This window comes from Styela clava, chromosome 14 (assembly GCF_964204865.1).
Source record: "Styela clava chromosome 14, kaStyClav1.hap1.2, whole genome shotgun sequence".
In the NCBI taxonomy this organism is placed as follows: domain Eukaryota; kingdom Metazoa; phylum Chordata; class Ascidiacea; order Stolidobranchia; family Styelidae; genus Styela; species Styela clava.
The window spans coordinates 4,626,176-4,642,965 of record NC_135263.1 but is presented as its reverse complement, the minus strand read 5'-3'; the positions used below and the strand labels follow the sequence as shown (position 1 = coordinate 4,642,965).

Genomic DNA, 16,790 nt, shown 5'->3' with positions numbered 1-16,790 from the left:
CTGTCCCCACCTACAAGAACAACTTACAGTCTTCTAACTCTGTAACTACAAGTCCAGAAGTCAGCAAGTGCAAAAGCTGAAAAGTGCTGAATTCAAAAAGGATTCTCAAAACAATCAATAAATTAATACTCACATATAGGAATTCCAAAATGAATTTAAAAGCAACAAGTGGTAAATTTCTGACTCAACGAACTTTTTAGTTGTTCATGATAATAAAATCATGATAAAATATTATATGCATCTTGGTAGGATTACTAAAATTTTTATGCCAGTGATAAAAAATATTGGAACCGGTATGTTAGTCGTTGATGGAAACAGAACACAATGGGAAATTCAAGTTGATTACTATGGGTACAACAGAATAGCAAATGATCCAATAACCAAAATCAATCCAAATAATTGAGTTGGGGAACTTATCATTTAGATGTCATGTCTGGCTAAATGTATGCCAGTTTGAATATGGTGAAGTAAGACCCTCACTCCTCAAATTTTTTTTTGTTAAATACGATGCAGCAATATTTATTCCTGTTAGTTCCACACTAACATATGATGAAAATAAATTAATTACAAATTTAATATTCAATAATATCGCACCAAAATGCATTGAACAAAACCTACCGGTATGTGTAAATATTGTGTATATACGGTGTCGTCTCATTGGTCATCCATCGCTTTTAATTTTTTTTAATAATCTTAATCGAGTGAAGGAACATTAATGCAGTAGGATGGGATAGGATTTACATATTTATCCCGAGGGAGAGGAAAGCCAATAAGACGGCTTATCCATATGGCGAACCACGGCCTCTCGTCCGCTTACCATTCCAAGTCGGGTATGGGATTATTTTTACTGTATTGTTTGTTTTCGGAAGCATGGACTTGGTGGTGGAGGAAGCCGTAACCGACCAGCGGTTACGTGAACCACCCAACGACGGCGAGGAGTCCAGCAATCCTCTCGCACATAACCATCCCTGCATGGGATTCGAACCTGCGAACCCACGCAGAGTAATTAGAGGTGCGGTGGCGAGCGTATCCCTAACGCTTAGCCCGTTGAGCCACACCGCCGCGCCAAGAACAAAAAATATCGAAATCAACAGCTAAAAAGTAAAGGGAATTCAGGTAAACCCCAAACGAAACATGATTTTACTGTTAGAATTATATATTGTGGCAATATTGATCTAATTAGCGTTATGAAGAAAAGAAACATTTAAATAATCACAATTTCGGTTTCTTATTCGTTTGCGACCGTAACACTATTGTTGACCGCAAGCAGTCTAAGTGCTGTAACCGGACGCATTTTCTCCATTCTATAGAAAGTAAAATTTTGTATATGTAAACAATTACCAAGTTAATTTTCCATCTAAATATATTGAATTAATTAAATTTTATTACAATCACAACAATCACACTTGGTAACGAATAACCTTATCGAGATTATCAGATACAATACGGTCTATGACATGCCGGATTGTTACAGTGAAGGAATGACGAAGACCTGGATTGCTCCATTGTGAACTGACAGGCAATATTTGCAAAACTATGTAGATAAAAATACATGCAGTTCAAATTCAAAGCGTGATGGACTTTTGTAAACAAGAAATTATTCTGTTGCATTCTAGTTTTATTGTTTAGTAGGCTATGCCATCTCCAATTCGACAGTGGTGGTGGGGATGTAAGCAGTGATGGTTTTCCAAATTTACGGTTACATACTGATAACGCATAACCATCTTATATATTTAAATTTATAGAGTAAACTAATCTATAATATTGCTGCTGCAATTTTCATTAATAATCGCTTTGTACATATACACTTCATTTTCTCAATGACATTAACCCTTTCCGTGCGGTGGGCACGTATACGTACCAACGACAAAAGTCGCTAGATTGCGGCGGGTACGTTGATGTACTCCACTGTTTTCTTTAGCAATCGGTCGCAAACTGTTGGTCTAGTTTTTCCGGGTTTTAGTTTATTGATAAGAAGTCTTCTTCGAGATTAACATAAGCGACGGTAAATCTCGCTCTCGTTTACGACGGGAATTTTATTTGCGGCGGAACGAGGGAGTGTTTTTGAAATTTATGCAAATTTCGATGTTTTTTGGGTGGTAATAGAAGACATATTATCCATTCCATCTACCAAAGTATTTTGAGTTAGATCACGAAATTGGTACAGCAATATTATGCTATTGTTTGCCAACCACGAAACGGTAACAGTAAAGGATTTAGCGAATATTTCTATTTTTTATCACGGTTTGAAGTTTCAACTCCCAAGGAAAAAAAAATGCCTTTTTTCTATCCGGGTTGTGACTCAGACCACCACTTTTAAAAAAACTTTTTTTTTCAATCGCCAATTGCAAGCTCTTTGAATAAGATTTCCAACGAGCCGTCAGTGGGCAGCAGAGGATCATTAGTTTTTCGTTAGTCGATCGATTAGTTGTGGGGGTACAAATGCGTAAAATCGGCGTAGCAAATACGATTATTTAATTAAAAATAAAAATCGCATGGAAAGGGTTAAACAACATGATAGGCAACTCTGACGTCACTCCATAAGACTACAGGCGAAACATTGTATTTCATGATACGCTCCAATGCACATATTTCTCGTCGACTTTCGCGTCCGTTTTCCGCTCGCTTTTGCTACTCGGCGTCTTTTTTACGTGTAGTACCTGTCTTTTTGCGTCTGTAACGAAACAAAATAATCTCTATATCTAAGAAGTTTTGCTCACTTGGAAAGCTGGAATGGCAGGCAAGCTGTAAAGAGCAATTCTGGACATCATAGACGTTTTTTTTTTATCAGAGAAGATTACAAACGCGATAGCGGAAAGATTTGTGTGGAACATTTTGCAGATAATGACAAAGTTCAAAGTTAGTAATTTTAATGTTTGCGCTTAATCATTGAAGTTTCTTTTTAGGAGGGTGTCATACAAAATTGTGCTGTGATACAATTCCATAACACAAAGTTTGCACCTATCGAACTTGCTTTTGTAGGTGAATTTATTAGACATATTACATATTCAGTTAATCGTAGGTAACATTGCTGGTACATAATGCATCGTAGATAGGTTTGTTTAAATTTAGGAATTTAGCTCATAGCCCACTAATTAATATTATTTTCTATGCGGTAGGTTGCAGGGCTGAATTCAACTTGCAGCCTTACCGACCACCTGACGATGCTCATTTAGTTTGGCTCGAGCAAGTCTTCTTGAAATGCTTGTGTGGATGGAAACTACCTATATTATTTGCCTTCCTCCGATTTTAGACAAATTTATTATGAGGGATTTCACATATCATTCTCATTGATGGTTGGCTGTTTATAATTCCTATTGATTGTGAATTCTGATTATAACAAAGAGTTAAAATTTTTTTTATCTAATTTACTGGTACCTTTTCTTGTCAATACTCCAAGTTGAGGTAATAAACAAGACAATACATTTATGTCATCTGGAAGCAAAATATGCACACTAATTAATAGTTTGGCACATTGAGATAATACATCATGACAGAAAATACAAGTTAAAGATATGTATGACCATCACATGGTAATTAAAATTAAAAAAAATTAATAGGGGCTGTGGAGTATGAAAAGTTCAAGACAAAGAAAAGAACAAATGTTCATAGCTCATGAACTCTCAATTTTGCCTCCATTGTTTTGTGAAGGCCAATATATTTCGAGTGGCTAAATTGGTTTACCTTTATGATAGCAACGATTTTGTATTTAATATAGCGAGATTATTTCAATTTAATTGAAGTGATATTATTTCCCAAAGCAATGCTTGAATCGTCTAGAATAGATCAGTGGTGTCAAACTTATGGGTTTTCGAGAGCCGCATTGCATTTTGGAAATTGTAAAAAGAGCCGCAAACAGTTTTTGATAATGTATACTTAAAAGATATTTTTAAGATAGTTTTAGTTTGTGACATATATTGTGATGCAACTAAACAGTTGGATTAAGTTTTATTATTTTCTTCAATTTCAAATGCAATTACATATTAATATTTGCATTCCACTATTATTGCAACATTTGCAAGTTACTGTAGTTATTATGAAAAATCATAAAATTCTATGTACAACCATCAAAATCATTTTTGAACAAGCTTTAAATAAGGAAAGAATAATACATACACTAAAAATAACTTAATCTAAATATATGAACCTAAAATTAACAAAAATACTACAGTATAAACTCAATGTTTTAATAATTACATTTGTCCTGACGTTTGGCATCTTTTTTGTGTCACCAGCATACTAAGGCCAGGCTGAAATGATTTTATAGTACCAACTCTAACTAACGAGGCCACATGATCATGGGTTAATCTGGATCTTTGCGAATGTTTAATCAATTCCAGTAATGCAAAAAAAGTACTTTTATCATTTCATGTATACTGTAGATCAGTAAAAAAACAAATGACAGATTTTTTCGACAAGACATTTCGCACCACATTGCGTGGCATAGGATTGCTTGAATTATTATTGATATTGATTTTTAGTAACTAAGTCGTTGTATAAATATATTAATATACAAACACATGGAAATTTTCTGTTCGAAGTGGGTCTTCGAATTTGTCATATTGACTGCTGAGCTTATTGTGTTTTTTCATTGTATTGATAGAAATATGACAATTTTGCGAAAAGCAGAAAAGTTACAACTCCCATTTTCTTCGAAAATGCCACCTTCTTCATGTACTTTGCGTTTAATTTAATCACTCAAGTGTTTATTCAAGTATTCTTTTGCAAGCTTGATGTGTATTCTTAATTGGGTCAAAATGTGGACAAAAAAAATTCATATTCCAAAACTACTTTCAGTAAATTGTTTTCTGTGTGAATAATCAATTTCACTTTAAAAGGTTTGAAAAATCTATTACATTTAGATAAAAAAAAAATAAAAATACTATTACAATTATTGTTAAGCGTTCGAGGGCCGCACTCGAAGTTCTCTGGGGCCGCGAGTTTGAGATCTCTGGTCTAGATTGAAGTTGTCCAAAAATATATATGATAGTATTTTATCATGAATGATGATTATACCCCTTCCGGAATTTCTTCTATAGTACTACCAAAAGGTGATGAACCAAATATAACACAGGTGCAGTGAGTTACCCGTAATCCTCATTTTCCAAAGCTGTTTCAAGTATGTCTGGCGTGTTTTGTGCCTCTTTACAAATAAGACCGAGTATGTAATTTTACGCTTTGCAATTTTTAGTTATTTTCCTCAAGCCCTGCAGGAATCAGGATGTAGGGGTCATACACAACTCTACCGGAGGGTCAAATGTCTTTGCATGTCACTGATATGTCGCCAGACTTCTGATATCTCCCCTTCTGCTATAGTTGTTCTGTGAATAAATAATAGGAAATTGTGATTAGACGAATAATTGAAAGTTTTGCTTTATGTCGGCTTAATTTCTTGATTGATATACTTACTATTTCTGCTATTGCCTCTTGTGCTGCAGGAGTCTCACAATGCTTAGACAGGTTTGTCCACAACTTTCACATCTGAAGAAAGAGAGGAGATTTATTAATTTTCGTTAAGAATAAATAAAGCAGTCTATATGATTTAGAATGGAAAAGCTAATGAATCCAATATCTCATGTTTTATGTAAAAAATATTTTACTGAATTTGGTCAATAAAACAAACTAATAAAAGGGTTTAGTCAGAAAATTACAAGCATTCGTGGCTCCAAATATTTGAGAGATCAGACTATACAATATAGACCGGTATGAGTGAAATGTTAGGTGGACTTGTTAACACTTTGATTCAATACGCAAATAAAAGTGAATGCGCAATAGTATGTTACAATGAGCAGCAATCAACAATGAGTATATATCCTCACTGATTAAAAAAATCTAACTGGAGGTGCATGAACTATTTGAAACCATAAGGGGTAAGTAAATATGTAATTTCGGCAAATGGGCAACCACGTACCGTACTGCATGTATAACTTCGTAGTATTTGACAAAGGCTGACTTTCCCACATGTACTTAACAGTGCGATGCCCGGGTGTGATATACAACAATAGTATTTACCTTACCTTTTTCCGATTTCTTTTTACCTTAACTTTCCAAAATATCATTAAAATCGACAACAACTGTCAAAGCAGGCACGAACACCATTCGTGCTACGCCTTGAAAGCAGCACACATCCGCTCGTTTTCGTCTCGTCAAGTATGTGCATTGGAGCGTGCTATCGAATACGATCTTCGGACAAAAATGCCGGAGTTGCGCATCATGTTGTTTAATGTCATTGATTTTCTGGATAAATTCGGCCCAAAATCTGTTTCGTGGCACGAAACCACGGTTTATCGGCAAAGCAATGAACCGTGTTCACTGAAGAACCCTTTTCCCAAATTTTGCCACGCGTTTGGTTTGGATTTCGTTCTCTTCTTTTGTTTAATCGCCGTAATTTCTTTAAAATGGGTTTCGGAAATTTGAAGAGTGACTGTGGATTATCTGCACTAAATACCTATCTCGAAGATAAAAGCTATATCGAAGGGTGAGCTTGATTTTTTTGTAAATTATCTCGTGTAAATGGGCATAAAAAAGGTGGGCAGGGCAGTGACGTCATACGCGAACAGTTAAACATATTTTGGGATTCATGCTTGCAAATACTGTAGGGATTACAATGAATACGGATTTCTATATAAAAAATATCAACATTTCCTAAAAAATAGTTATCTTCCCATACCGTAAAAGCGCCTAACTTCGGACAAAATTACTATATTTTCGTCAATAACTCGGCCATTTATTGTCCAAACGTTGCAAATTCGTGCGGTAATTTACATTCCCTGCAAATTTCGGTTCAATTGGACTATTTTTACTATTGAAATAATCGATATTTCTTGCCATCTGACCGTTATCCTTCACTGCCCTAACTTCGGACAGTCATTTTCTTCACTGCGTAACCGCGACGCACAGAGAGAAAGAGGCTTCCGATGCGGATGACGTAATCACGTCGTTGCGTGAAGATAAGACGCTCGATCGTCGTCGTAACGTAACATTGACGTCACGACGAAAATGCATTATTTGAAACTTCCGTCGTCCTATGTTTACATCTTTCGTTCGTCATTTTCGATACTTCAGATGAGTATAATAACACGTTAGTCATTTTAATCAGGAAATGCATACGTAAATATATCTGATGCAAACCGTTTCAATCCACAATGAAGTATTTTAACGGGCTTCTATCGAAGTCTTTGAAGTATTAATATTTTTATTCTGCGCGGTTATCTTTATAAATGATAATTTATATCAAACACACGGAAAATCCGATTGTGAAGTTTAATTTAAAATTCAACTTAATCTTGTAAACATGTAGGTCCCGTTTATTTGTTGGAGATTAAATTTATTTTTAATTTCGAGTGAATAAAATTCACCCAGGCCTCAATAACTGTCATTTCGACTACTAATCATAAAATAATGGTCGAGTCAGTGCACTGTGCCATATGGACGTTGGAATTTCCATAGTTTTATATATTCGATTTTTAACGTCATCGATTAAGTGTGACATGTATTTTCATTAATGTAATTTTGGCATATATTCATACATGACCGAACAAAATACAAAAATATTACATTGGAACGCCGTCTTTATCTTAACGGAAATTGTCATATTGGCTCCGTTGTGTCTGGCGTCAAAATTCATTTCCGCGACGCAGTGTGACGTCGTGTCGGAAGTGAGCGAAAAATAATCTACGTGAGTTTGACGTAATTTTTGACGCTGCGTGAAATCTTAATATTCTTACGGAATTTATAATTCAGAATTTTAGGTTTTATTTAAATCTCGTACGACATCTTGCGATCACTCAAATGAATTATATACATTGTTGTCGCCCTCTACCGAATGATGGTATTTTGACGAGGATAGCTTCAGTAGGAGCGACGCTCTGCGCCGTTGAATGGCGGGCAGTCAATTTTCGGCAAAATTTCCGTTTTTTCACCAAAAAAATAAAAATGCAACATTAAAAAAGATGAGAATAGATGTAGATATAACAGCGCAACCTATAATAATTAAAATTACCAATATACGGCGCGTTTTAGCCAAGATATGGCCGTTCAAAAATTTTGTCCGAAGTTAGGAACTGTCCGAAGTTAGGCGCTTTTACGGTATTGCTGTATTGAGATTTTTTGAACTTTATTCAGTTATTGGACATTCATTTAAAACTTTTTCCTGCGTTTTATGATTTGTAATTAGTGTATGAGGAAGTAAAGGCCTCATGGGTTTGATACATCTGGAAACCTGTCTTGACCTAATTTAAAAACTGCTGGGGCTGCAGCTATCTTTTTATTTTCTGGCAGTTGAATTGTAATTAAATTTTGCAAGGTGGTATTACATTACCGGTATTGCCATTTAGTTTGGATCGAGTGAAGTAGATACCATACCGTAACTGCTTAAATAACGCCCAACTAAAATGTGATGTGAAATTTGCGCAAGACGGACTTTCATTTCTATAAAAAATTGAAAATCTGGGTTCTATTTTCACATCACATTTATGTTTGGCGTTATCGAAGTACTCACCGCATTTGTGTTTGCGGATATTCAAGCAGTTACGCTTACTTCACGAGACCCTTTAGTTTTTTACCAACATGTTCACACAGTAAAATAAGATATTTGTTTTAAATTTTAGGTATGTTCCATCACAAGGAGATGTTGCCATATTTGAAAGTATATCCGGCCCACCCAATGCCAAGCATGTTCATGCGTTACGTTGGTACAATCATGTTCTCTCATACAAATCACAATTTGGAAGGTTGGTAAAACAGTCAAAACTTTCTACTATAATCCATAAAACATTGGTTTTACTATCGTTCTCAGCATTTTATTAAAGAAGTCTTACATATGCCAAAAGTTTTGTTAATTAAATTTGATGGTCAATAGTTAAGTATTTTCAACCCGAAGTTTCTTGTAAGTTGAGACCGTAGCTTCGTTTGTAAAGTGTGCCTAACTATGATTATCCTGCTGCAGACACCTTAGGGCAATTTGGACCCCACTGAAAATCGAAGCGCATCTGGTCGGGATAATGGTATTATGATTGAAAGACTGGTGATTCTGTCAGATCACACCTCACTCCCCAGTGCACAGTGATGAAACCTATTTACAAAGCTTTTCATGCTGAGATAATAATTTGGATCGATAGGACTGAGTGCACAGCAACATAGGGTTGGTGTAGTGTTATACCCTCCCAAGTCTGAGAATCAAATAAAATTTTGTATTGTGCGGTCTACATACATCCAGCGGCAGTGTAAGTAGTTGGAATCCTGCACTCGCCCTTACATAGTGTGGTGGCAATGTTTGTTGATGCATCAAAATGATGTGAATGGATTGATAACTTGTAAACTAGCGGCTCGCACGGCGAGTTATCTCAATTGGATTAGATCCTATTTATGTTGATTCATCTTGATAAGGTAAAAAACAGTCACTTTTACTTTCAGCCTTCCTGGAGTGAAGAAACCAATTGCTGAATATGGAGGTGCTCAGGCTGCAGGTTTGAATATTATTATCTTATTATTTTTACATAAAAGTGCTTTCATATTATGCATACTTCATACATATCCTAAAAAATGACTTTAAATTTGTCCATGTTCAGAACTTAACATAAAATCATCTATTCGGTTGAAACGTTATTGTACATATCGTTGTGGCGTACCTCTTTGTATTGTATTGCATATTGCGCATCCGTGTCTTAGGCCAGTAAGGTCTTGAACATGTATCCCGTCTCTGTATATCGTTCAATTATTATGCAGATACTGTTATATTTTTGAGGCAAATAAACATACATACATACTAACGTTTATGTGCTCAAAAACCAGCTCATGTACCCCAAGTAGTAGTGATTTAATATTTCGTATTATAAAACCACTTTATAATTTGAAAAATACTTTTTTCCGATCATAACATTTTGAATGCCTTGCCCACTTTGTAGTAACCTCGAGATTTTAAACTCAAAAATTTGAGAAATAAAATAGTGAGCTCCCGTGGCTACGGCAGTAAATCGAATACCACCACTTTTGCTGCCGTAACCATGGCATGTCGGCTGTAATAGCAGGGCTGCCCCTGATGGTGATAAATATTGGGTAAGTTGGAACGCTTTTTCGTATGAATACAGTTTTGATGTATTTGGGGTTAGGTTGAGGTTTAAGTAAATATAATTAAAATATTGTACATGATTTTGTTAATATACCGCTAATAGTGCCATGAAACCATGGCAAGAGACGCTGCGGGGCGTTCGTGGCAGGAGCTGCCATGAAGTAGTAAGAACTACGCCTCCACTTTGGAATAATCTCGAGATTTTAAACTTTCAAAATTTGAGAAATAATTTTTTTTCAATCCTAGCCGCTGCTGATGACGACAGCGACGATGGTGATGATGATATTGATTTCTTCGGCTCCGACGACGAAGAAGAATTAGCCGAACAAAAGAGAATCAAAGAGGAAAGACTCAAGCAATATGCAGAAAAGAAAGCTAAAAGTATGTTTACTTTTTTATAGGACATTTACCATTCTGAACACAGTTTTGTGTAGGCAGTAGCTACTGACATATAACTACTATTTTTGTAACGATGAAATCTTTCGGGCTCGACATTTGTCAAAATTATGCTGTGGAGAATGATACAAGTCTATTCAGTTCTTTTATAACGTTTTCTTACCTTTCACTTCGAAAAAAGCACTGTCATTGACATGTAAAAATCCACCATCTTTAGAATGGCATGGAGTCTTACCCTTATTTCAATACATTTCCATAGCAGGAAAAGTGACTAATCTGAGGCTGACATAATCAGAAAAGAAATTTCGATAGCAGCAAAGAACCAATTCTCCCAATCTCGATAGAACCAATTTTTTTTTTAAATTTGAGTTTTGAATTCCTCCCCCAGTGCACAAGGATGAAACCTATGAACAAAGTAATTCATGCTGAGATAACTCTCTGGATCGATAGGACTGAGTGCATAAATAGATTTTTTTTTTCAAATTTACAAATTTTTTTGGCATGGGGCCACACTCTCTTTATTACTTATCGATCTCGTTCGGTAAGTATGTTGTTAGGTATTTGTTTGTTACTTATCGATCTTTAGATCGGTAAATATGTTGATAGGTATTTGTCTGTCTGTCTGTTAGATGCATGCGATATCTCACGAAGGCGAGGTTAAATCTGCTCCAAATTTTGCATGTGCAGTCATCCTATCTCGAACCAGAAGCTGTTGATTTTGGATGAATTATGTCATATAACCAGCGAGCGGGCCAAATCCGGCCTGCTGGGTAGTTCAATCTGGCCTGCCTGATGCTGCCACATCAGGCGCAAATACCTTGAACCAAATTTTGATGTTAATAACCTATGTAATACCAAAAGGAATTTGTTAAGATTGCGATTCAATTTAGTTCTGTCTTGAGGCTTAGTGTTTTCCACTTTTGCTTTTGTAACACTGTAAATATTTTTCATGAAATGTAACTTTTACGTCACACTGTCATGGCCCACCAGTCTAGGTGCGTAAATATTTTGGCTCCTGGTCCAAAAACCATGCTCATACCTGCAGTAGATTAACAGAGCAGAAGGTTGAGAAAGTCATGTGGACATCCCTGAGGCAGCCAAAGTATCAAACCCTAACATCCACTTATTGCTGTTACAGAACCTGGCCCAATCGCAAAATCCAACATTATTTTGGATGTGAAACCTTGGGATGATGAAACCGACATGAAAGAAATAGAGAGAAAAGTTCGGACTGTTGCAACAGACGGTCTTCTTTGGGGGGCTTGTAAGTTTTGTTAATTTTTTTTAAATCTTAATCTTTGGCGCGGCAGCGTCATCATGCTAAGTGTGAGGGATACGTTCGCCACCGCACCTCTGATTTTGAATAGCTTATAATTTGCGTGAAAATAGATATAACAATACTAATTGACTAAACAAAATCAGTAAAACCACACCGAATACAAATTACTATTTCTATATTTCTTCTGCAAAGAAAAAAAAAATCTTCTACTCCGGTTGGGAAACGCTGTCTGTAATAAGAGTTAAAAAGAATCGGTAACATAATGATGCTCTTATGAAAACTTGATTGGCGTTCCATTTTAATTAAATAAGCATCTATTATGGAAGTTATTTAAAAAAAAAACTTCCAAGAGTTGCAATTGTGAAAATTTGGACTTCAATAAACGGTACTTTTGTAGTATGTAGACTGTCTGTGTTAGCCAAGTGAATATACCCCCTGCCTATAGATTTCAATCCCTTTACACAACTTGATGTAAAGCAGGCAAACAAAATTAGTTACCTACATATTAGTACAAATACTTCTGGGAGTGCCCAGTAAACACCACACAATGCACATTGGTTAGGCTGAACAACACTGCATTTCCTGACTTTCGTTAAAATTCTCGCTTTTTAAATAAAAATGTGAAAAAAATGACCTCTCAGTCCAAACCAGGCTTTACAACTCCAGTGCTTGACTTTCTATTTTTTATCATAATTATTGTTTCCAGCTAAACTCGTACCTCTCGCGTATGGAATTCAGAAATTACAAATATCGTGTGTCGTTGAAGATGATAAGGTCTGTATTTTATGGAATAATACTTCTTTATACCTCACCATGGTTTAGCAATATTAACAACCTTTCTCTTTCCTCAGAGGGTCGGTTGCCCTTGAAGTCTTGCCTGCCCCCTTCCTATTATATTCTATGATTATTGTTTGTTTGTTTATTCTTACTGCATCATGTAATGAAATATTCGGGTATAAAATTAAAAAAACAAAGAAATAAATGTGAAAATAACCTTTTTTCAAAACCCATCAGCAGCAGATAGAAGTAATTTTGCAGCATTCATTTCTAGTAAATAAATCATTTGGCGGGATTGTTTCTGGAATAAAATATTCCATTTATGTATTTATCTTATTTTGATAAAGTAATTTGATAATGTTAGATCTTGCATGGGCCGGACCAAATCCGGCCTGTTGGGTTATTCAATCTGCCCAGCCTGATGCTGCCACAAGCAATGCAGAAAATTTTCTTATTTTTTTTTAAAGGTTTCAACGGATTTCTTGGAAGAAGAGATCACAGCTTTCGAGGATTTAGTGCAATCTGTCGATATTGCCGCCTTTAATAAAGTTTAATACCACAAATACTAGGATAAATCATGCTCTCATCATTCGCTGGCAAAATAAAGTTCTAAACCAAGTTCAGCTATTTGTTTTTTATGTTTTTCTTGTATAAGTTTTTGTTGATTCGGTTTACGGCAGAGTTTTTTTAAACTGGGTTTGACTGAACGTACTCTTGGACTTAGGGTGGAATTGTTCCTGTTGTTCGAAGAAAGGTTGTCAGAAGCGGTTGTATATCCTGGAATCTGTTTATTATTGTGCCTACTTATTATTCGGAAATAGTTGTACATCTTAAATATAGGAACTTACACAATCAAACAACTCGTAAAATAGCTTGTCAATAACTTACATTTAGATCCAGGTAGATTCGTACACTTGGTATGCTTCTCTAAGTTTTTAAGTGCTTTTTGCTTATGAGCACGAAATACATTTAGATGTTATGGCAAATCTTGGTGGTTTTAGGGTAAATGTTTGCTACCACGACACCTTATAATGCGGTGTTTCCCAACCCGAGTCCGCGGTCTCAAATGAGTCCGCGGAGCGTTTGAATGAGTCCGCAACGAGCCAGAAATTCACTGCGGTTTTTGCGAAATTTAGCTATCAGCCAAGATACGATTTATGTTAGAATTTACATGAAACATAAAAAGCAAGTTCATTCACATAAAATTAATCGAGTCAATAGTTATTGGTTACCGAGTAGGGCTGGGCATATATTCGAATATTCAACAATTAGAATGGCAATTTACAATTCAAAAATTTGGTGACGGCTCACTTGCGCGTCGCGTAATCAAACAACTGGATTTCACAACTCACTTGTGGATTTCCGACGAAAACACGCGTCAATAGATACATACCGAAAGTGGTGTTTCTCGCCAGTTCGAACAACGAGGAATAATTTTTTTCCTGGTAGGTGTCAATGATGGCAACTCAAATATTCTAAATTAAAAAGCGGCAATACAAAATACTTATAATAAAACGGAGATCACCATAAGTTTCATAATGATCCGCGACCGATTAAAAACGCTTTTTTAGACATTGCAAATCGCAAAATTTAGGGTGCTACCGTAGTATACTAACCAGGGCCTTTTCCCTTACGATTCGTTGCTCTACTGTCTCCATATCGGTACGTACAGTACTGGAGCGCCGTAAGTATTGTACGAAAAACTCATCAGATTTGTCGAATTTACAAAAATACCAATCAAAACATAATCGAGCACTTCACCACGCATTTTTGTGTCCACGATTTGTCACGATGTTTCCTGGGTAGTATTGCTTTCATCTAGTCAACACAATCGCAGATTAAAATGATCACAATTAAATTAACAAGAGAGCAACGCTCAAATATATGAACACGTGGACTAGAGCGAAGCAGGGTTTACCTTTGACGTTACCGGTACCGTACCCTCAAAAAGTTCCGGGTTTTCAGTCGCAAGAATTTTCACAGTCAGCCGTCACGCTTGGCGGATTAAAAACTGTGTTCCCATAATTAAAAATTAATACAGCGCAATTTTGGATGAAATATTAGATCTTATGGACCTTTCCCCGAGCATCGTTTTCCTTGTTTACTTCGTGACATTGGCCAATCAGCAAGATGCAAAAAGTGACGTAACAATGCCCCCTTTCGGCATCCGCTCAGACACTTTTCTCACTCAGACAGATTTTCAAGTATGGTTGTAAACATTACCTCGTTTTCGCGTTTTTGAACTCTATTCGTTAGTTTTCAGTTGTGTTTCGGAAACTTAAATATAAATCAGATAATTCAATGATCACTCTGTTTTCCTAGGAGTTTTAATTTGATTGTAGTAATAAAAATTAGTGTAGAAATAGCTGTGATAGACTAGCCTGAAATTCTTTACCGGTACTTTTAAAAAAAAGATTGTTGCATGCGATGAATCATAATGATGGTTTATAACACATACCCCATTTTACAGGCGCCAACTCGCAAAAGCACTCTTAAAATAGCCCCGAAAATTTTGCAATGGTAAAGTATAGGAAGAATTATCCGGGGGTCAAAGGTCGGGGAAAGGTCCATAAGATTCATAGAAAATTCAGTAATAAATGAAAGTAATAGCCTTCTGGCAAAATAATCAGCCTTGAACCACTGAAAATTCCAAAGCAATTGGTTCAGTATTTGAAGAGAAAAGCGATTTTTTTATGATAATAATGACCAAAGAAAATAACAACAACAAAATTTTGAAACGATGGTTATGGCCACTAAACGTGTCCAATAACAAAGCAAGGCGATAAATATGTATTTTTGATTTACTAATATACTTTAAATATATTTTAATAAGTACTAAATCAAGTTGAACTTTCTGGAAATTGATAGCAGATAGTAGGATTTTTCTAACGGCGTTAACGAATTCGCAAGATCGCAAAAAATATGTATCAAAACTAAATATAATCGGGCAATATATTCTCACATTAGTATGTTCGCAGATTGCCGTGGCATTTGAAAGAAGTAATGCTCCCATCTTGTCGCAAGTCGACGCAACCGCTAGTTACCATAAAATACAATTAAAGTAAAATAGAAAACATTTTAAATTGTCGTCGTTGTCATGGATTGAATATTGTGCGACAGAAAAGGCCCATTATACACTGAAACAGTCGACTCTTTTAACGAACGCGTGATTGCAGCGAATTTCCGATTTTGAAATTTATTAAATTTCTGTTGTGTTTGGTTTTATTGCTTCTTCACCCAGAATACGGTTGCAATAAACGCACCTGGAGTCCGCAAAGGTTTATGCCGTTAAGAAAATAGTCCGCGACCAAAAAAGGTTGGGAAACGCTGTTATAATGTAATAAAAAGGAGTTCAGTCTTGCGAGCAAGTCTAAGAAAGGGAGTGAGTGTATATAAATGAATAAAAAGTTAGGGTGTTTTTGAATTTCACTAAGTGCAAGATCTGCGGCCAGGAATTTTTCATTGGAAAGTTTTGCTTGAATTGTCCGTTTTGAACGAACTGAATAAGCGGCGGTAATTGTACAGTATTTTCAATAAGCGACGTTCATCATGGGCGATACACTGATGCCAAATCAGATTTGGAATGATGACCAGACGAAAGGTTCCGGTCTCTTCGTGGGCTAATAATAGAGTTCACGTTTCCATTTGGCGTGAATCAAAAAACTTGGGAGTTTATGCCCACCTAGCTATATATATCTGAAAATAATGTCGCTCTAAGGTTGTTAAATGTATATGGGAATCTTGGGAAAACCCGCCTATTGTCGCAAATTTGGGAATCTTGATAACAGCGAGGGGGAGGGGATTGCAAATCCCCTTTTAAATTGTAAAAAAAGCATCTTTCCTTATCATACATAGCTATTTTTGTAGCTTGAAATGCTTTTTAGACACTCAAGACATCATGGAAACACACGTTTTTCGGCGTTCGGCCGGGTGCGCTAGCTGTATCGATATAACCTGGCGAATATAAATCTCAGAAACCCCCTCCCTTCGCAAGTTTCTGACTACGCCCAGTGATGAGCTGGAAAAATCGTAACAACCGGAACGCACCTAATTCGTGTATGCAATATATATTTACAACACGACGCGGACGCTGCCAGAAATTTTTGTCTGTCCCAAGATAGAGCCGAAGAACTACAATGAAATATAATTCATTACCTGAAATATGTCTGTTTATAATTACAAGAATATTCATACCAATTCAATACAAATGTTATTATCAGAATGTAACAGGACAAATTTTCACGGGGTCAAAGGTCGGCGAAAATCCAC

At 36.0% G+C, this 16,790-nt stretch overlaps 1 protein-coding gene and 1 long non-coding RNA gene across 3 annotated transcripts; one reads left to right on the top strand and one right to left on the bottom strand.

Moving 5' to 3' along the window:
* Positions 1-5,235: 5,235 nt before the first annotated feature.
* LOC144432022 (uncharacterized) lies at positions 5,236-6,229 on the bottom strand. Its single transcript, XR_013480350.1, has 3 exons — positions 6,018-6,229; positions 5,410-5,481; positions 5,236-5,321 (listed from the first exon to the last, which is right to left on the bottom strand). It is a non-coding gene; the product is annotated as an uncharacterized LOC144432022 (long non-coding RNA).
* An 87-nt stretch (positions 6,230-6,316) lies between these two features.
* Positions 6,317-13,144, top strand: LOC120341440 (elongation factor 1-beta-like). Of its 2 annotated transcripts, XM_039409944.2 has the most exons (7): positions 6,320-6,478; positions 8,610-8,732; positions 9,415-9,467; positions 10,316-10,450; positions 11,604-11,729; positions 12,451-12,518; positions 12,989-13,144. In XM_039409944.2, exons 1-7 carry the CDS (start codon positions 6,399-6,401, stop codon positions 13,073-13,075), a joined length of 672 nt encoding a protein of 223 aa, XP_039265878.2. In that variant the 5' UTR covers positions 6,320-6,398; the 3' UTR covers positions 13,076-13,144. The 2 variants fall into 2 exon arrangements, with proteins under 2 accessions (XP_077976153.1, XP_039265878.2); XM_078120027.1 differs by lacking the exon at positions 8,610-8,732 and having other exon boundaries at positions 6,317-6,478.
* The last annotated feature ends 3,646 nt before the right edge of the window (positions 13,145-16,790 follow it).